This window comes from Platalea leucorodia, assembly GCF_965183815.1.
Source record: "Platalea leucorodia genome assembly, chromosome: 14".
In the NCBI taxonomy this organism is placed as follows: Eukaryota; Metazoa; Chordata; class Aves; order Pelecaniformes; family Threskiornithidae; genus Platalea; species Platalea leucorodia.
This window is the reverse complement of record NC_138836.1, coordinates 8782017-8802722: the sequence shown is the minus strand read 5'-3', so window position 1 is coordinate 8802722 and position 20706 is coordinate 8782017. Positions and strand designations below refer to the sequence as shown.

At 38.9% G+C, this 20706-nt stretch overlaps 1 protein-coding gene across 9 annotated transcripts in view; it reads right to left on the bottom strand.

Moving 5' to 3' along the window:
- The window catches only part of PECAM1 (platelet and endothelial cell adhesion molecule 1), a 35632-nt gene extending 15187 nt beyond the window's left edge, over positions 1-20445 (bottom strand). For 4 of the 9 annotated variants that reach the window (XM_082327028.1, XM_082327029.1, XM_082327030.1 and 1 more), the window contains exons 1-13: positions 20206-20445; positions 20038-20064; positions 17900-18193; positions 16627-16926; positions 16271-16540; positions 15621-15881; positions 14339-14620; positions 8962-9243; positions 8429-8536; positions 7527-7554; positions 6991-7061; positions 6265-6321; positions 3815-3883 (exon numbers count right to left, since the gene is read on the bottom strand). In XM_082327028.1, coding sequence (XP_082183154.1) covers positions 3815-3883; positions 6265-6321; positions 6991-7061; positions 7527-7554; positions 8429-8536; positions 8962-9243; positions 14339-14620; positions 15621-15881; positions 16271-16540; positions 16627-16926; positions 17900-18193; positions 20038-20064; positions 20206-20239 — 2083 coding nt within the window. In that variant the 5' untranslated portion in view covers positions 20240-20445. Of the gene's footprint in view, positions 1-3814; positions 3884-6264; positions 6322-6990; positions 7062-7526; positions 7558-8428; positions 8537-8961; positions 9244-14338; positions 14621-15620; positions 15882-16270; positions 16541-16626; positions 16927-17899; positions 18194-20037; positions 20065-20205 lie in introns of those variants that run through there. The other 5 variants (XM_082327031.1, XM_082327033.1, XM_082327034.1 and 2 more) reach the window with 2 other exon arrangements.
- Positions 20446-20706: the final 261 nt, after the last annotated feature.

The following is a 20706-nucleotide window of genomic DNA, read 5'->3' as shown; positions in this document are numbered from 1 at the left end:
AAAGGTTGTTCCCTCTCTGCAAGAAACTGGAAAGAAAATTCACATTTCTGGACACAGTCTCCTGTAGTTTAGCTATAAAAAAAATTTAAAGAATTCAGACATATTGACCTGCAGCCAGACTCAGAATCAGGACTGTTACTGTTCTGCATCGCTCTAAAGAACCTAAGTGTCTCTGGCACCACATCCTAATTTCCCAAAGCTAATTTCATTTTTAAAAATTCTGTTAAGCATCCCTTAAATGTTGGGAGCTAACATATCAGAATTGAGTTGCAAAACTGCTATTAATTGCAATGACAGTAGGAGTTACACTTCACCGAGTGCCTATTCACAGCTTTCAAACTTGCAGTTTTGGCATGAACTTTCTTTGCAAAACAGTCTGAAGATCTTGAAGCACATTTCATATGCTTATGGACTATTGCTTAATAATCAATTAAATTTCCCGTGAAGTAAGAAGTAATCTTCTCAGAATTTTAATGAGAAGTAGCTCATTTGTTTTGGAACACTTTTTTTAGCCGATTACAGACTAAATCTACTCCCGTTGACTCTGTGGAAAGACTTGGTGGGAGCCATTTCCTTAGCTTGCCTTTTTTTTTTAGACTCATTTCATTAAATTGTGATATGACGCCACTGCCCATGTTATTTTCTTTGTTAATCTTCCAAAAGTCATCTCAGCACTGAAAAAAATGTGCTAGGAGAAATTACTTGGATGATTTGACATTTTGTTCCCACTGACTTTATGATGTTGCCACCCTGCAGATAACCAACCAACTATAAAAGTAAAAGAAGGAGCATGTTCTTACTCAGCCATGATTAGCGGTTTCTCCCTTCTCACTTTAGGGATATTTCCTGATCTTACTTTAGCACTGGCCTTTGTTTTCGCTCAGATTAACAATAAAGGGTCTAAATCACTTTTTGCCGTCTTTTTGCACAACTAAGGTTTAGAAAAGATAAGCACTATATTTTTGTGGAGCATATAATCACTGTAAGTATTCAATTTAATCATTCTTTAGAATTACCACCTCTTTAAATATCAAATTAACATTCCACTGTGACTACCCCAAGTAAAAGCTGGACTGTGTAGCCCCAGCTCTACTTTGTATTTGCCTAGCCTCTTTACCCCTACTTCAAAAAGTAGGTATCAAGCTATTCCCACATGGAAGTTTTAAAATAAAGCAGTTTTAAAATGAAACTTTGCTTCTAGCAAGCTTACCACTCACTATCAGTAACACTGTAATGAACCCTGTTTTTTGCTCCTCATACACAACATAGTACATACCAAGTTCTTGATGCACTAGCCTATTCGCCATTATACTGTGTTAAAAAATATTTCAGAAATGAACAGCTAGTGCAGACATGGCTGGAAAACCAGGTGAAACCACTGCTTTCAAATGTAAGTTGTTCTTTACTGTCAAAGACAAGATGTACATCCTGCTACAATTATGTAAACTTGTATTCAATTATTCCTGATTCCCCAAAGTGACATAAAGGCTAGTGTTATATCTTAGATACTGCAGCATTTATTGCAGTAGTCTTTCACAATACACAAAATATGATTCTCCTGCTCCTGAGATGAACATTAGTATTGACATTGACAACAGTGGCAGGAGGAACAAACGACTGAGAAGATAAATTAATTTGAAGGTAGTCCTGAGAGATCAAAGAAATCTGGAGTTCCTCAAAAGGCAGAAGGAATCAGACTCTATGTGCAGCCTGCTGGATGAGATATGCGTGCCCAGAGAAAAGGTAAGCGTGATATACTTTGTCTTCATTCAGAAAATAGGTGGAATCAAAAGAGGTGCGATAGGGATTTGGAGCTAGGTGATAATCTGAAAGCCCTGTTCCCTAAAAGGACTGGCCATAGCCCACAGACAGATATGAAAGAATATTATGATTTGAAACACAACTTGTACAATAACATCAATGTGGCAGAAGTACCAGTGGCAGTCCTATGGCTGAATTATTTTTGTGGGTGTACATGATTATTACAAGGGTATATAAAGAAACTTGGCTTTGCTTCTCTCTTTTCCCAAGAATAAATCTCATCCTGTTCTCATTGTGATAGGCAGTGCAGAGCTGAAAGAATTAATCTTGCAACTTGGTTTCATACAACTCCTTCCATTTAAGCAGCATCCTCAAGATGCTCTGAAAGATTAACACATTAAATGCTTGCAGTGCAGTTGCCGTTCACATAACCAAAGCATGCATTTGCTAAGCATTCACTTGTGTCCTGGGTGCAACAAAAGAAATAGATTGGGGAGCTATCCTATCTCAATATACTTGCAGCACAGTTCAGTCTTACAGAATCAATTAATGTTCTGTATGTCATACACAGGTCTGTAACATGAGACAGCATTCAGTTAAAATAATCTGATCTCATTTACACACTATCTTTTAAACATTATTTTGCAGTTTGCAGTTTAATGGGGTTCAGTCTACATAGCATGGATACTATCTTACTACTCAGTCTAGTATACTGGAATAGTGTTATATATCAGGAATGGGATGAAAAGGCTATTTTTAGAGATGCCAATCTTGCATTTAATAGGGATTTTAATTTAAATAATCATGCAGTAGCATATCTTTACCATTCTACACCGTTGTATTGTGTAGTGCATGCCCAGAAACAGTTAGAATAATTAAGTATTAGCCCTATTACAAAAAAGAGTACAACTACTATGGTATCTCAGCGCAGAATTTAGCAGAGGTGGATAAATAGCATGCTTAGAACACAGGGAAAACTCCGTGATGAATGATACCAGCAAGTAAAAACAGAGAAAGAAAAGGAAGAATAGCTGTTCCGGGACAGCTTTGCTGCCAAGCTTGAAGAGTCAGCACTTTTGCCCAAACATCTGTATTACTAACTAAACAATCATGTCTTTGGTCTCTGAAATAAGCGAGTGGTCCTTCCTACCAGGAAAAAGCAAATTTATCCATTTCTTCCTCAGTCTGCTTCTCATTCAGCTAAGGCAAAGAAGCTAGGGCATAGCATAAATGTCTCTCATGGGTTTTATTCACCCTTAGCTACTTGAAACTTTTTGTAAATTTCTGAAAGATTTAACAGCTTTCAACACAAGGGCATAATGATATCCCAGTTCTCCAGATGACACAGAATGGTTGAAGTGTACATTTGGGTATTAAGAATGAATTTTGGTGGATATTTCTCCTTCAAGGTTGCAGAGACATGTACCTTAGCCTCATGCTATGAGGTCTGGTTACTGTTACCGCAGAACTACAAGCAGAAGGCCAAAGTTATCTGGGTATTAATATTCTCACTTCTCTGTTTAACATGCCACAAAATCCAGGGTGGTCTCCAGGTCTCTCCAGACTGAGAGACTAAATCTACACTGGTCTCTCTTCCTTCCCTATCACAAGTGAATTACAGCTTTGACCCTTCAATCAGTTCCTTTATAAAGGAGGAAATTCCACTACTTTGTTCTCTCCATTATCCTACCCTGTAGCTAACCTCAAATGGCTCTAAGTGAATTTGGACTCTGTAACGTGAAGATTCACAGCAGGTTGCCTTCTGCTCAGAGCCACAGCTCCAGCTGGGAGCCCTGCTCTGCGCAAACCTCATGTGGATGGGAAGGGCGAGTGCACGAGAGGATCCCAGGGGAAGAAGGGCTGCAATGAACAACAGCATGCTTGCCACAGCATCATCTAGATTAAGGAGCACTACTGGCATGAAACCGTCATGCACACAAAACACAACCTGCTCTTACATTCACAGGTGCCAATATCAGACCAGTTTCAGGGAGCAGCAATGTGCACAGAGTTGCTCCCAAAACATAACCATAGAGGCCAGACAGTTTATTACCTCTGTGAGGATCAAGCGTTGATACTTCAACTTCAGTGTACTCCACCTCAGCACTCTCAAGGTCAGGTCCTGCCCCAAAAATATCAAGAAGATGTTTCTTTGTAGGACTGCACACTTCATTTGAACTGTGGGCCTGATCCTGCTGCCACTGAAATTAATGGACAAGTCCTCATTGACTTTGATAGGTGTAGGATCAGGCCCTACTTATGGCAGATGTGAGTCACTCTGCTAAGAGTTGTAAGGCCAACCGATTCCTAAGGGTCATCCCAATCTGAAAGGCAGTAGACCAACTCAAGCCAGATTTCTGAAACTGTGGGACGTGCAAATTGTGCCCCAAACTCTTACTTTCAATTTAACACCTTCAAAAGTGGCACAACACAAATGAAGCAGGGAATTATCTGAGATTTGCCCAAATTCCTGCTCCAGCTCTGGCTCCTCTTTCTTCTCCTTTTCTCCCTGCCATTACCTTTTCCTCCTTTTCTACGGCTGCTGTGGCAGGACACTTCCCATTCTCCACTTTCCTCACATTTAAAGCCTTCTCTAAGTCTTTCATGGCCTCCCTCATCACCTCTCATACTCTCAATTTCTGCTTTGCCAATAAGCAATTTCAGCACTTTTATGTTGCCCTTCAAGCTCTCCCTAGAACATCTACAATGGCAACCCATCTTCCTCCTCAAAATGCTTCTCTGCCACAATGCCCACAGAAAGCCTGACGACTGTTAGACACCTGATTTACTAAGACTACTGGCTGAGAAATACTGGCCACCTGGATACAACAGACACAAGAATCAGCTCTTGCTTTCTACTCTGCCTTTTCTTTAGGGTGGAAACGGTTTTCTACTAGATTTCCATAAAAGCTGGGAGGAACAACAACAGTCATCCAGACTGGAATCCTGCAGAACTGCTTGTGGATTTTTCAGAACAGAAATTAGAGAAAGATCTAATGATTAGAACAGCAAAGTTCTGCAGCAGCCTTCCAATAGCATTCATGAGAGAAGAAAAAAAGAAAGCTGAACAAAACAAAAACAGTGTTTAAAGTGGCATATTAGTTAATTACAGAGTTTAAATGACATGCTTCCTACAACAGCAGTGATTCTGAATGATCAATACAGCCTTATGTTCCTATGTTTCTGCTGTCTGTATGTTTGTTTTGCATGAGAGTGTCTCTCTAGTTCTAATTTGACTTATTCAGGCCACAGTGGAATAACTTCCATGCACTGACTATAAGCTCCTTCCTTTTGTTTGCTGAAGTAAAAGCTATTGCCACACAAATGCAGAACAGATACTATTATTTTTAGAGCTATATGAATAATAGACTTGTTTTTCACTTCTGGTAGAGAGATCTGCAATAGCCTAGTTGGTTTTAATGAAGCTGCCCAGTCCACAGTAGGTAAGGATTGAACCCGTTTATTTCTGGCACACATGCAGATCGTTAGACCAGAGCTCATTTTAGAAGAAACAGGTAGGATACAATGGAAAAAACAAGAGTCATTGAGCTAGAGTTTCCAAAGGTTGTTTCCAAGTTTTCCTGTGAAATCAACTCGGAGCAGCACCTTTCTCTTAGTTTTGTGGTACAATGCTGCCCTGCACACTCAGAATTGCATCAAAGAATTATCGATTAGAAATTCCTGCCACCTGTGTTGCATACAGGCTTACACAGGAGTCTAGTTCCATGCTCTGGATTAATTTTAGCTTAACTTTGTTCTGTAGTTACACTAGATGCCTTTCCGACTATCTTTCAACTCATGGTCCAATAGACAACCAAGTCAAAATGTACTATAAACCATCAGAAATTGCATCTAACCCATGAGAATACTTCCACATCAATATAAAACAAAAATATACGGGACAAAGTATGCTTTCAGATAGCAATGCCCACATATTTAAGTACTATTCTTTGACTAAACGTCTTAAAAACACTGGTCTTGAAGAATACAATGTGCTAGATGATGCAGTATTTGATGACACGTTTTAATGAACATATATATATATCCCACATAGTGTATCAAGGTATTTGGCAGGTTATTTTATTCAGATTTCACAGTAAATTATTTTTAGGTTTAATGCTTAAATATTTCGAGAAATGAAGAAAGGACAGACAAGTAAAAGAAGTAGAAGTCTGTAGAATGTTTTTTTTTAATTTCTGAATATTTGTTGTATAGAACTTAAAATTTTGAGTCTAAGTTGTATTTGTATACCATCCTTCATTAGATGGCCTGGAATCCAGCACAACTAATTACACTTCATAATGCAGTTAGTAAATGGGTCCTATCATTGTCAGTTTTCATGTAAGGAAAAAGAACTAAGCTCAGCAAAGGAAAGTCTTCCCCACTATCAAACAGAAAAAGAAAAGGACTGGACCTGTCAAATTCTGATTGCTACCATTAGAAAACATCACAACTTTCAATCATAAAATAATTTTAAAATCTATTGTTTAAGCATGAAGTTACCTTTATTCTCATCTGTTGATTTCATGTGATTTTCAGTGTCTTCAATGTAACCTGATCCTAAAATATTAAAGCAAAAGTTGAGCTAACAAAATATTTATTATAGCCAATCAAATAAATTAGTTACACAGCTGCTATTGTCATTATGTTTATTTACATATGAGAAATTCTACTTTTAGATTTATACCTAAGACATTCATATAATACAGGGGGAAGAATGTGGGTTTTTAAATGATCAGCTGAAAAACACCCAAGGGGTAACTTTGTTTCTATCAGGTGCTCTAAACAACATGTCCACTTATCTTTGTAAAGTGCATTAAGATCCTGGAATGAAAGGTGCCCAGCCATGGCAAGTTAACATCGCTATACTGTGGGCACATTACAGGACCATGTGCCACAACTCAAATTTCCTCTCTGAAATAATTTTCTTGCAGCTGTGTCAAAACTGTCAAAAACAGAACATAATTTTCTTTTACCATGATTTCTCCATCTGTAATATTGTTAACTGATTGCCCCGTAGAAGTGTCTGAGCAGACTTATACACCAATCTTTGTATGAAATGTGCTCATAAAAAACTGTACAAAGACAACATGATAGAAGATACTTGGGAGGATGTTACTGGTATTCTTCTGTATTCCCAAAACACTGGGCCCTATCTAAACAACAACCGTGTTAAATAAATGTTTAATTAAGCCAACTCACTAATAGCCTTACAGCAAAATATCCTACCTGAATAGTAGTCTCCATCATTGTGCTGTCTTGTCAGTTTTTCACTTGTCAAGTTTGTAGCCAAGGCAGAACTGAAAAGCAAATCAACAAAAGTTGATGTAATTATCCAAAACAAGCCAATAAAAACAACATGATATGCAAAGATCAGTCGTTGTCTATGCTGACTACCACACATTCTTAACTATTGAAGTTAATGAAAAATTTGCTTTTGTCTTTAAGAGAAGCGCAAACAGACTTTAAGGTAAAAAATGTTCCCTCTTGCATTACTCTTCTTTAAGACCTCTGTATTTTTAATTCCATATCTAAATGCACTCAAATGCAGGCCTGACATTCTTCTATTTCTCTTAGCTGACCTTTTTTTTTTTCTATTTTTAGACTATTTCCTCATCCTGTTGTTGTGTTAGCAGGTGCTACATGAAACACAACCATCTATTGTCTGCAGGTGTGTGCCATAATAAACTATATTCATATGGTGGAAGGCCTCCAGCCCTTTAAACAGAAATACTTCACCATTACCATAAAGCAAGCCATCTTACCCAGACATCTCCATGGATGGTCCTTTAGCTTGACAGAGAAAAAGAAAAGTATCTATTAATTGCACAAGTAAAAGAATTTAAAAGTAAAAATCAAACCAAAAATATAGTGATTATCTATCTACCCAAGTCAGAATAATTTCTCTTGGCTATCACAAAAGTAATTACCTAGTGTCTTACATCCTGTTTATCACCCAGGTCCCTTAAACGTTTCTTTCACAGAGAACCTAAGATCCCAAATCCCAGACTTTAGCCTGGCCAATTTAAGCAGTCTGAGACATTCAGATACTCCAATTTTTCCCAAATATTTTGCCATGTACTGGAAATCACAGGATAAACCCTATTTACTTATTTTCTGAAAGAACAAGATCTGGAAGAATACCTTAATGACAAAAGACAAATCCCTAAGTGAAATTGTATTACAGTGTGAGGAGAAAAAAAAACAGCCCCACAACCTAATAATCTTAAATTTGTTTCATGAGGACTAGAGAAGTACCTCAATTATACCTGAGCTGGGACCTCAAATCAAATTATCATAGCTCTGTAAGGGATCAGAAACCTCCTCAGGCCCTGTCTGCCTCTAGATTGCATGGCACTGAATTCCAGACCTAGGACTGCATCAGGACAGTGTAATTCTGGCCTGTCTCCAATAACCTTTGCTTCACTAGTGCCTTCCCAGCACCATTAGTTAGACGCTCCCATTTTGCCCAATATGCTTGGAAAGCTTCAACACAGTCACAGCTTAATTTGGGCCACACAGCATTTTTAAGTAGATGTTTTGTTGTTTAAAATCATATTTAGTCATCTCCTGAAGCCTCACCCCACAAGCCTTTGCTCCTGAAACAAATACAAGTTTAACTGCAATACATTTGTCACCAAACAAATAGAAGGGAACCATTCATTACCTTTTTTCTTCTTACACAAAAACCACCATAAAGCGAGAGTTGCTGCTCCTGCGATAAGTATTAGGACAAATGCAGCAATGACTCCTTTCTGCCAAGCCGCTAAGACGACTGGAAATAAGACAAACATGTTTAAGAGAGCATGTACAGTGACAGGTCATCATTACCAACTTCTGCAGTTCCTGACCTTTCATTTTACTACAAAGTGGCCTTCTTGCACACTGGGGAAGAACTTTAAGGAAACTTGCATGCAAAGTTCACTAGTGAGCCTCTCCTTTGTGACTGAAAACTCAGTACAACAACGGGTTGCTTTTAGCTTGCATCTGGCTCCTTTGGCTTTTGAGCAAGCCTTAAATTTTTCTGTGTAAGTTAGACATATAAATTTATATGTTTATAAATGGATGTCTTTGTTTAACTTCTGACAATGGTGGAACAAAAACAAGTAAGGGAGTTACACTTAGTAACATCCCAGATGATAAAATGATGTCACCTGTCATGATGACGTAGCATGCACCTTATCATAAAAGTTATCTTACCACTGATGCTTATTGGATGGCTTTTCACATCCACATTAGCTCGATTAGAAGCCACGCAGTAATATGTCCCCGTGTCCTGCCTGTTCATTGCTTCCTTGCGCCACACGACTCTGTCTGCATTTTCATTTTTTTCAAATAGAAGAACTTCACGATCAGTTTTTCTAAAAATCCTGAAGCGGATTGGCCAAGATCCTTCTTTCACAGAGCAGAGAAAAACAGTCTCACTGCCATCTTCCACTTCTCCATATGGAATACTGCCCAAGCTGGCATTCCTGATTGGTACTACAGAGGAAGGCACAAAGAAAATAAATATTAGCACTATCAGAAATAACTTTGATGATAAAATGTTGTATTGTAGAGATACTTGCTTTAATGCTTAGTGTCCTGGTTTCAGTTGGGATACAGTTAATTTTCTTCCTAGTAGCTGGTATAGTGCTGTGTTTTGGATTTAGTATGAGAATAATGTTGATAACACACTGATGTTTTAGTCGTTGCTCAGTAGTGCTTACACCAGGCAAGGACTTTTCAGCTTCCCGTGCTCTGCCCGGTGCACAAGAGGCTGGGAGGGGGCACAGCCAGGACAGCTGACACCAACTGGCCCAAGGGCTACTCCGTACCGTATGGCGTCATGCTCAGTTTATACTGGGGGAGTTGGCTGGGAGGGAGGGACCGCTTCTCGGGGACGGGCTGGGCATTGCTCGGTGGGTGGTGAGCAATTGCATTGTGCATCACTTGCTTTGTATATTCTTTTACCATTATTATTACTATTATTATTTGCTCATCCTCTGCAGTCCTATTAAACTGTCTTTATCTCAACCCATGGGTTTTACTTTTTTTCCCCCACGATTCTCTCCCCCATCCCACTGTGGGACGGGGAAGGGTGAGCGAGCGGCTGTGTGGTGCTCAGTTGCTGACTGGGGTTAAATCACAATGCTTAGTTAAACAGAGACTGAATGCACAGTATTAATCTTTCTGAACAGTCTCTGCCAGACAGCATCCTCTAGTAAATATTTTCATACACCCAGAAATAGAGAGGGCACTATAAAGAAACAACGCAGACACAGAAGGAAACTATATCCATTCCACAGAAGTCAGTCAGCCTCTTTTCTTAAACTCCTTTGGATGCCCCTCAGGCGCCAACCTACAAATTATTTAATTTTCAGAAATAATACACTCAGCAGTTCAATAGTATAAATAATTATAGTTCAATATATGTGGCTATGCTTTCATAGTTATGTAGAGTTATGCTATTGTATGCTAACTGTATTGTATCTTTCTTGTAACATTTAATATACAATAGTGAATATCAGCAGATAATCATAGAATCATAGAATCATTAAGGTTGGAAAAGACCCTTAAGATCATCGAGTCCAACCGTTAACCCAGCACTGCCAAGCCCACCACTAAACCATGTCCTCAAGCACCACGTCTACCCGTCTTTTAAATACCTCCAGGGATGGGGACTCAGCCACTTCCCTGGGCAGCCTCTTCCAATGCCTGACTACCCTTTCGGTGAAGAAGTTTTTCCTAATATCCAACCTAAACCTCCCCTGGCGCAGCTTGAGGCCGTTTCCTCTCGTCCTGTTGCTTGTTACTAGGGAGAAGAGACGGACCCCCACCTCGCTACAGCCTCCTTTCAGGCAGTTGTAGAGAGCAATGAGGTCTCCCCTCAGCCTCCTCTTCTCCAGACTAAACAACCCCAGCTCCCTCAGCCGCTCCTCACAAGACTTGTGCTCCAGACCCTTCACCAGCTTTGCTGTCCTTCTTTGGACACGCTCCAGCACCTCGATGTCCTTCTTGTGGTGAGGGGCCCAACACTGAACACAGTACTCGAGGTGCGGCCTCACCAGTGCTGAGTACAGGGGCACTATCACCTCCCTGGTCCTGTTGGCCACACTATTCCTGAAACAAGCCCGGATGCCGTTGGCCCTCTTGGCCACCTGGGCACACTGATGGCTCATGTTCAGGTGGCTGTTGACCAACACCCCCAGGTCCTTTTCAGCCAGGCAGCTCCCAGCCACTCCTCCCCACGCCTGAAGCGTTGCCTGGGGTTGTTGTGACCGAAGTGCAGGACCCGGCACTGAGCCTTGTTGAATCTCATACGGTTGGCCCCAGCCCAACAATCCAGCCTGGCCAGGTCCCTCTGTAGGGCCCTCCTAGCCTCTAGCAGATCAACACTTCCACCCAGCTTGGTGTCATCTGCAAACTTACTGAGGGTGCACTCGATCCCCTCGTCCAGATCATCAATGAAGATATTGGATCAAGGAATAAGCAAGTCCCAAATTCTAATGGTTACAGAATATAGCAAACACAATGACAGAAGTTAGTTTGTATTTGAACAAGTTGTAAGAATATGCATAGACAAAATGCAGTTTTTAAGTTTGCTGTTTTACAAATTAAGCGTATTAGCATATGCAGAGCTAGCATAGGAGCAGCAGCACTTACAGTTACATGGGGAAAAAATGTACATACATTCTGTGATGCAAGGCACGTAGAATGTTAGTAGCTTCACAAAAAGTTTGGGATATGAAGCATCTGTTTTGCTAAAATCGCTAAACAAAATTTCTCTGGAAATATTACAAATGTGTTTGGGGCAGGGTCATGGATAACACAAGGCAGATGCAAAGGAGGAGTCATTAAGGCAACACTGGTACAGAAGCAGAAGGAGGAAACCAAATCTGATAAGAAAAGATGCTACTCATGAAAGCTGTATGTGCATTAGATAGTAAGCAGGAAGCAGATTTAGATACAAGACGTGGGTTACTATGACTGATCCCATGATAGAGAGGATTGCTCTGTAAAACATAAATCTTTTTTCAGTTCTGGTACAGACAGAAAGGACAGAATACAGAGCATTCAAAGCCACCACCTCAGGAGTGGTGGCCTGCAGAAGATTGGCTCGCCAGGCTCCAAAACGTGACTTTCTATTCAGAACTTCCAAACAGTGTCACAATATATCCTGAACCACTGCTCTAACAGCTGGGATACACTAGTTCCAGCAAAGAAATACCCACTTGTTAATAGACTAAGATTATGCTTTGTATTTGTTTATTTGTTACTTGTTATTTCAAATTACCTTGACTTTAAATCTTACTGGATAAACCTCTTCAGAGTTTTATCATTCAGCTTCTCTCTAATGTTAGCAAAGCATACCCTGGTGGAACTGATGAACTTAAGGTGCAGTCCTACTTCTATAGTCTAGGCAAATGCAAATACTGTATTAAAAGACCTGTTTGGGGGCTCAGAGAGTGGGGAGCATGTCCTTCAACTGTGCAATAATCCAGCTGACTCAGAAGAAATGCAACAATTCTGGATGTATCTGTTCTAGTCACATACAACTCAATCTAAAAACTCAGAGAGAAACCAGCCTGTTACCCACAAATTTGTCTTATTAAAACCAAAACAATTTGGGTTCAAGCCAGGACACAAAACTGAAGACTCCTTGGTAGAGAGAGATTCCCTCTTCTTTTCAATAGGTCAAGAATAGTCGTCTGCTCTGGTCTTGGACTACTTTGCTGTAATCAAGTTAGGTAAATCTAAAATGCTGCTGATACATTCAAGAAAAGTAGCAAGGAGCCAAGATTATGGGTTAAAATTGCTCTACAAGTGGATCCGCCATCACCAATTCCCTTACTTACAGTCCCAATAGCTGTATGTGGTTACTACCTGGTCAAATGATATCGACATAGGTGTCAACAATATGCACAGGATACACAGCTTTACTTATTTTCCACTACATATTGCCCAACCACTACCAAGATAGTAAAATTTTTTGACAACATCAGACTGATGAAACTGACCAACTCTGAACCAAGTAAGGTAGAGCTGACACTACTAAGCAGACAAACATTTTGAAGATGTTACAAGCAAATCATTATTTCCTTTTATTACAGATTAATACCTACAATTAGTTGGTTCCTTCTGTAGATTGAGAATATTCTCAGGTCCTCCAGGAGCAGCAGCCACAGTCAATGCTTTATTTCCACTTAGGTAGGAGACTATGATTTCTGCTTACCTCGTTCACTATTAAAGATGAACCCCAACAAGACAGTATCTGTCGACATGAAGCCTGTGACTGTTAGGGACCTTCATCTAGTGCAGAAGGCTTCAGTATACCTCCTCAAACAGCTACTCTGTTCTCTACAATTGTTTGTCTTTAGATTTTCAAATTAAATTCAAGGTACAATCCCTATCTTGGGCACAGGATGTCTAAGAAACTTCCTTAAGGCCTGTAGCAAAACCTGTTGTTAACAAATAAGTTCTTTGGGCACACAGGGAACTGCTTGTGATGGGGACAGAACATATCTAAAGCAGCGCCAGAATTTTCTTGAGCCAAACCTCTGAACCACTAGGATCTACATCAGGAACTGTCACGTGAAATCTCACTACCATCTGCTCTGAGTGCCCCAAATAAACCTACAGAAACACGGTACACTGGTTAAAAAATCCTACCAAGACAAGATGCTCCCTTACACGCGTAATGACAGGGAAAACCACATGCAGATGTTTTAAGACTGACCAGTCCTGACACCGATCTTACGTGGCCTACTACAGAATTATTATTTGCTTCAATTTCTCTTCATATCTGCCAATAGCACATTTGCAAATCACAGCTTTTTCACTTGCATTCCCCTTCTTGGAGTACTGCTAAGACTCCCAGCGTATATCAGACATCATGCTTTCTTCCGTGGACTGCCAGTTCATCTTCTTTTTAAAGCTTCAACTATCAACTTCCCTCGGGGGCAGAGGAATTTTCCCTTTCTACTTCACACATATTTGTAGATCAGAGACTTTGCTCATATACAGTAACTCCTAGTTGCTAATAAGGCATAAGAATAGACTGACTTTCACAGCTACTTAGCAACTGCAGCTTCTGGTGTTGAGCATATGCTCAGTGCCTCTGAAAACTGCAACTAATAACAGAGCTATTTAGAGGAATTATTAAAAGCGCAGATTTACATCTTTTACCAGGAATCTAGCTACCTCAATTATTTTAGTGAGTAAAATCATAGACCAACTCCAATATCATTATGTATACATTTAATCCAGTCCTACGAAAATCAAACATGAAGAAAACAGATCTGGTCCTGAAATTTTTAATCATTCATTTTACTAAAACAGCTTCTGTAAGATTTCAAGTCAGATCTGTTTTTAATGTTAAAATAAACTCAATTGTAGTTAACTTGATTTGGATTACTATCAGGATTTTTACTTTAGTGACGAATAGTCTGTGATACAGATCTCCAACTATTTTTAATTCGAATGAGCAAAAATTTTTAAACATTTCACATCCATTTTGCTTAGTCCATCATTTGCTGCTACAGTTTCAAAAATCAAAATATGACATCAGACAAGAAGAAGAATTAAACAGACTTACCTATTACTGTGATGTTTAGAATATTGCTAGTTTTCATACCACTGGAGTGATTATTTCTAGCATCACATTTGTATCCTCTTTTGTCATTTTGTCTAATATTTTCATCCAAGAATGTAGCATATGTATCATTAATTACTATTTTCTTAACTTCATTTCCTTTATAGAATGTGAATGTTATTGGCGGTGTTCCCATCACTGAACGACAGATTAACTGTAGAGGCTTCCCTAATACCACCTCCGGTAAACCACTGACAACGGAAAGAGTTGGCTTGGAGACTGGAGCTAAAAGGGGAATAAAAGAAGAAATTCTTGCAAATTACACTGCATAAGGCCGAAAGACACAACATTATTTTGTAGAAAACATATAAACATACAATGTTTAGCTAGTTTGCACGCACAGTCTATATTGGGAAGCTCTTCCTTATTGATAGAATGGAAGCAGGGGGTGACTTGAACAAAACAAAACCATAGATAATAGGACATATGTGACTTAGAATAAAATAGCATACAAGGATAATGTAAGGGAAAACAAAAAAAGGATCAGTGACACAGCCGTGGATCATCCAAACTCCAGAACTAACTCTGACCCAAGGAGTAACTCTGTAGAGCAAAAATATATGCAAGTACCATTGCATGTATTACCTGAGATGGATCCTGCAGCACCTAATCAGGGACCTCTGTTTCTGCAGCACAGTGAGTCACAACCCAGTTAATCCCCCTTTACAGACTTGAGAACCGACTGTGTTTGTTCCATGAGAGGGAAGGAAACTAGGGTGTTTATAATTAGTGTGCTGGTGAGGGGGTTGTATTGATAGCAAAAAAACTGGCTTTTCTGGAGTAGAGCTATCCAGATGACCTCTGGCTGTCATGGCTTTCTGCCTGGAGGGTCAGGGGGAGGGATTCAAGGCAGACACTGACAGAGTTTCAGATCAAACTGATGAGTGAAAGGTTTGCAGAACATTCCCAGCTCCTGCAAATGGTAATGAATGAGAGTTTACTTGGCACCTAGCAGAATCAAGGGAACAGAAGGAAGACATGCTAACTTCCTTCTCCTAGGGCCAGCCCTGGAAAAGTCTGACTTGATTAGATCATGGTAGGCCAAATCCCCTACAGCTAAAGATGACAAGCACATCTCACAGAAATTAATATTGCAAGAACTAATAGACACCCTGCCAGTTCATGGACTAGAGACTGTTTCTGTAAACGGACGTGCTTATTTATAAGCTTATGATTTTGATTTTTTCCCCCCACCATTGGGTTCGAAGCCTCTGTATCAACTCACCATAAACATTTATCCTCACAGGTTTGCTCTCCTTGACTATTCCTTTTACTTCAGCTTTACAGATATAGGATCCAGTATCATTCACATTAACTATTATTGTTAAGTTTCTAGAATTTTTCAAGCAGATGTCTCCATTTGAATTTTTCCGCAATATAGAGAAGTTAGCTTTCTGAAAACCACTAATGCTGCAATTCAAAGTTAATTCTTTATTTTCATCCAGCTTACTCATAGAAGGAGACAATATTGGCCTGGGGAATAACTCTGCAAGATAAAGAGAGAACAAATTCATTCAAATTGAGCCTAAAATACGACTACCTATCTCAAGGTCTACAGAATGAAGGACATACAGAAAGTTTACAATCAGAAAAAAAAAACCCTACCATGTTATTTTAATATAATAATATTTTCAGGGAAAACAGAAATTTAGCAATCACTTGAAACCACTTCTCATGTGTATTATTTGAAAGTATTATTTTGTTGGAAAGTACTGGCAGGCAAAAATCAGAAACCAACATCTAAATCTTAATAGCCTTTAACTTAGCAAAAATTTACACTTGGATCTGGAGGTTACACTTGGATCTTGAGTTCTACCAAATTTACATTTAAATATTAATCTGTTGAGTAAAATCTAAGATGAACAGAGGTGTTACCTGACACAATAACGTTCAGTTTGGTGGTTTTAGATATTCTCCCTTGCTCCACCTTACACAGGTATTCACCACTGTCCTCTAGAGTAGCTACTGCAGAGTATTTCAAAAGTTTCTCATCTCGTACACTGTTCAGTATTGTTTTGTTTTTCTGGAGTATGATTTCAATGTCACGCATTTGGGCTACCACAGTTGAGCATTCAAACTGTATTCTGTCTCCTTCTGTGATATTACTTGAGGGCTTGGCATTCAGAGTAGGCTTTATAAATGGTTCTGCAAGAGAATACATATAAACTCATGACCCAACTTTTTAATTATAGCAAGCAAAGAAATGTAAAAAGAAAAGCTAAGCAACTTACCCCTGACTGTAACAAGTGTTGTGTTGCTGTGTTTTGAGCTTTCAAATTCGAGTTTTACATTTCTCCGACCAAAGCAATCAAATTGTAAAATATTATCATCTTCTTCAACAGAAAATTCCATTACAGAAAAATTTCTGTATGGTTCAAATACAGCTTTTTCTTTAGGTGTTGAATTCATCTTTATCTTCCGGAAAAAGAAAAGTAAAGGAGGTACTTCTTCTGGCAGCTCACAACGTAATTTCACAACTTCACCCTCTAAAACTTCTTTTTTCTCAGCAGTCAGGATTGGCTTGGTCATTCCTTAGAACAGAAAACAAGAAAAGAAATAGAATGTTGCATAATCCCGAAATAAACACTATCTCTGATTACTATGTTAGTTATTTATGCTAATGAACAGATGCAAATAACCTGCAAGAACCGAGTTTTTGAAGACAGTTCTTTTGATGTGTGGGTGCATGCCAAGGCACCTTCAGAAGAACAAAATGTCCCCCGAGAGGGTAGTACAATCTTGATGCAATGTGTAAAGTATGAAACTTGCAGTTTTCAAGGTAAGACCGCTTCCTCCCCGGTGTTTCCTATTGCCACTCAGAAATGAGCAAGCAAAGAAACTAATTGCCATCCCAACTTCTGTACCTAGATAGGGGCGCAGGCCTCTGAAGAAAAATTACAGGCCCTGCACAACCCTGTACCTATTTAATGCTGAATGACCTCTTTCCAAGTTGCTTCTCCAAGGGGAAACATGTCACTTGCAGTCAAGAACACATGGCTAGAAAGAGCATAGATGGAGGTGGCCCCTGTTCTCATAAGAGATGAAAGAACAAGACTGATATAACATTGTCTACAAAAGTAGTCCTCAGTTAATACTAGCTTTGGCAATGGCTGTCACAAGGTGAAAATCTCTATACATTATTTCCAGCTTTTCCAGTAATCTACCCACCCTCCATCATGTTTATGATCTATAGGCACAGCTTTCACAAATAATACTTTCTCTAGTCTAGGAAACAGAGGCTCAGGACAGAGGGGATGGTGGCACAGGAGGCACAGATTGTATTTCTGATTATCACTGATCTGCCATGTAGCCTTGCAATCATGATTTCCTTTCTGTGCCTTAACATTAGGATTTAGTACTAAACTCTTGCATAGTACTATGATGTCCATGGATAAAAAACACTTTGCAAGATATCCTATTTAGCACTGACTATTATTACTTCCCCTGGAAGGTTGTTCTCTTTTTGTATTTTAGAAAACTGCTGTGTTTGAAGGAGTTACCCACCTGTTACCCAAACGTGTAAGGAGTTACTAGATTTTGCCTTTCCATCTGCTTCCACAGTACATTCATAGTCTCCTGTATCTGAAGATCTAGCCACAGGTATTTCATATTGTGCATCTCCTTTGTCCGATACGGTCATGAACACAAGCTTGCCATCCTTAAAAATTGTAAAGTTATGCTTCAGCTGGAAATCGGTACTTTTGCTAATATCAGCATGGCAGACAATTGACATAGGCGCTCCATTCTTTACTTTGACAGATGGCTGAACCTTGATTTCAACTCTGTTGAAAGTAAAAACTTGATGGAAAAAAAAAAAGCATATTTATTTTCAATTCATCCAACATAATACTGTTATCTCAAGCTGCTACATTTTAATCACAAAAATTAATTCATTGCACCCTCGTAGCAGGTGTTATAATTTTTGTGGTCAGATCTGACAGATGTTGACAGTGGTAGCAGCTTTACCTTCCGCTGCACAGATATACTAGAGGCAACTACTGATAGTCACAGCACACACTGTCCATCTGCTCAGTCTTTGCCTTGAGGGACTGAAAGAATCATTGATTTGGCCATGCTCACGGCCAAATCTACTAAATTCCCTAGAAGACACAGGGGACGCCAGAATAGGTTTGCAACTACTTGATTTTACTTATTTCTCATGGTTTGCTGTCTTCAACTCTAATTGGCAGGAGATCTGAGAGGTGAACAAAATTTTGTATTTGTACTTGTCTGAATAAACTGAAAAATGACAGTAAAGCCCTGCTTAGAGTTGTATTAAACCCCAAGCCAATTCATCCCCAATTAGCAGAAATCCCTGGAGTTATCCCAGTATTTTTTATCGGAAAGTAAGGTTAGGGTTATGTCATTCAGCAAATTCCACTTTAAACATGTAACTCACAAGCTCGGGATAATCTTAAATCTCTAGTTTAGGATAACTAGAGCGTAACAGAAGATATTTGGGTTCAAGTTCTGCAAGCAAACATGTACATGCCTAACTTCACATTATTGGCAGTCCAGCAATCACACTCTCAAGAGTCCTTAGTAATCATACCCTGATTCATTCAAATGCAGAATCATATGCAGAAGCAATGCTTTCAATTAGTTCAGAATTTAGATATGTTAGTCGCTGAAAAAATATACTGAATACAATATTCCCATTAAAAAAAAATAAAAATTGATAAGCACTTTAAGAAATAAAGCTTATAATAGCATTAATATATCTATAGTGCTTCTGTGTTTATAACCACAGCAATGATAAATAAATTGTAGCTTAAAATTTTATAATTATTAGAATCCTGGTATAATTAATGTTTTTATTCACACAGCTAGAGGAACAAGTACAAAGAAAGATTTATGAGTTCATTCACTTTCCCTTCCTTTAGAACTTACAGCTTTTGTTTATGCCCATTTTGGCCAGGATTTGTATTAGAAATTTGCTACTAGAACAGGAAAACTTTCCTGCATCTAAAGAAGTCCCTTGCCATGGACACTCACCAGCTATTTATAAATTGTCCTTGCTAGACAGACTTTTGGGCATAAAATCAATGCAAAAATTGTAAATTTTATTGCATGTGAATGGACTACATCACAACAAGAAGCAAACGTTTCTCCCTAATGATGGAAAAAAGGAAGTGTGCAGAGTGTACGTGCTGGAAGTCAGCAAGATGATAACATAAAAAGTAAACGCATTCCTTTCAGAACGCAAGTTCTGTACTCAGATATGATCTTTTCTTTTGCAAGAAAAAGAGCAGGAAAGAGTGCCCTTAACATATATTCTGTAATTTCATCCTACCTCCTTGCTTATGGGCATGAAAGGGTTTTTTAAAGACCAAAACAAAACACTAGTAATTAAATTTCCTCTCCAATCTCTTCTCTTGTATGCCTCAGTAAAGCAAATTACTGTAGGAAAGATTTCGCCAAAACATTTATTAAAGTATGAGCAGCACATCTCTCATTTAAACACTATACCAAGAAACACAACCAAGTAATACTTTTTTTTTTTTTTTCATGGTCAAATTTTGTACTGCACTATAGTAGAGCAAATCCAGATAAACACTGTTACGGATGCACACCAACAACTGAGGAATTAGTTAAACTACTTATTTTAAATTTGTATGTGAAAAAACCCTATCATTACCTACCTCTCTGCTGAGTGTAAAGTTCTGAACCTGGAAAAAAAATTAAAAGAAATGTTATTTTCAAAGCTTACAGGTTGAGAGACAGTAATGGGAAACAGTAAAAAGCCCCAACAAAGCCCAAACAAACCAGACATACATGTACCCACCCAGATAGTTAGTTATCAAACTTACACTGCAAGAAAATCACCAGAAGAGCTAGATACATCTCGTTCCTGAAGAACAGACACTTAATTCCAAAATAAAACAATATTCATTATCAGAGGTGATGCCTTCAGGTACCAAAAACAGGTTATGGGGTTTTTTCTGTTGTTTTATGGAAACAGATAAAATTTTGCCATTAAAATTTGTAAGTTTTCCCAGATCTTCAACAGAAACTGGCTAGATCAAGTAATCGTTCCCATTACTGGAAACTGGAAATGGCAAACAATGAGAATCTATCTGCTGCTCACAGGCAGATTACTGTTCAGGAAGTGACTGGACTTTTCCTGAGGGCGCCACCGAATGCATTCGCTTTGTTTAATTTCTTAAGGTGTATTAAAAAAACAAGAAGTTCCAGTGACATTTATCCTGCAGTTCCTTTCAGTATTTTTAAGTCAAAACTAACCATTTATGAACACAAATTACCTTTGCTATTTGACCTCAGCAGATCCTTGAGCAAATATTTCCCTTCAT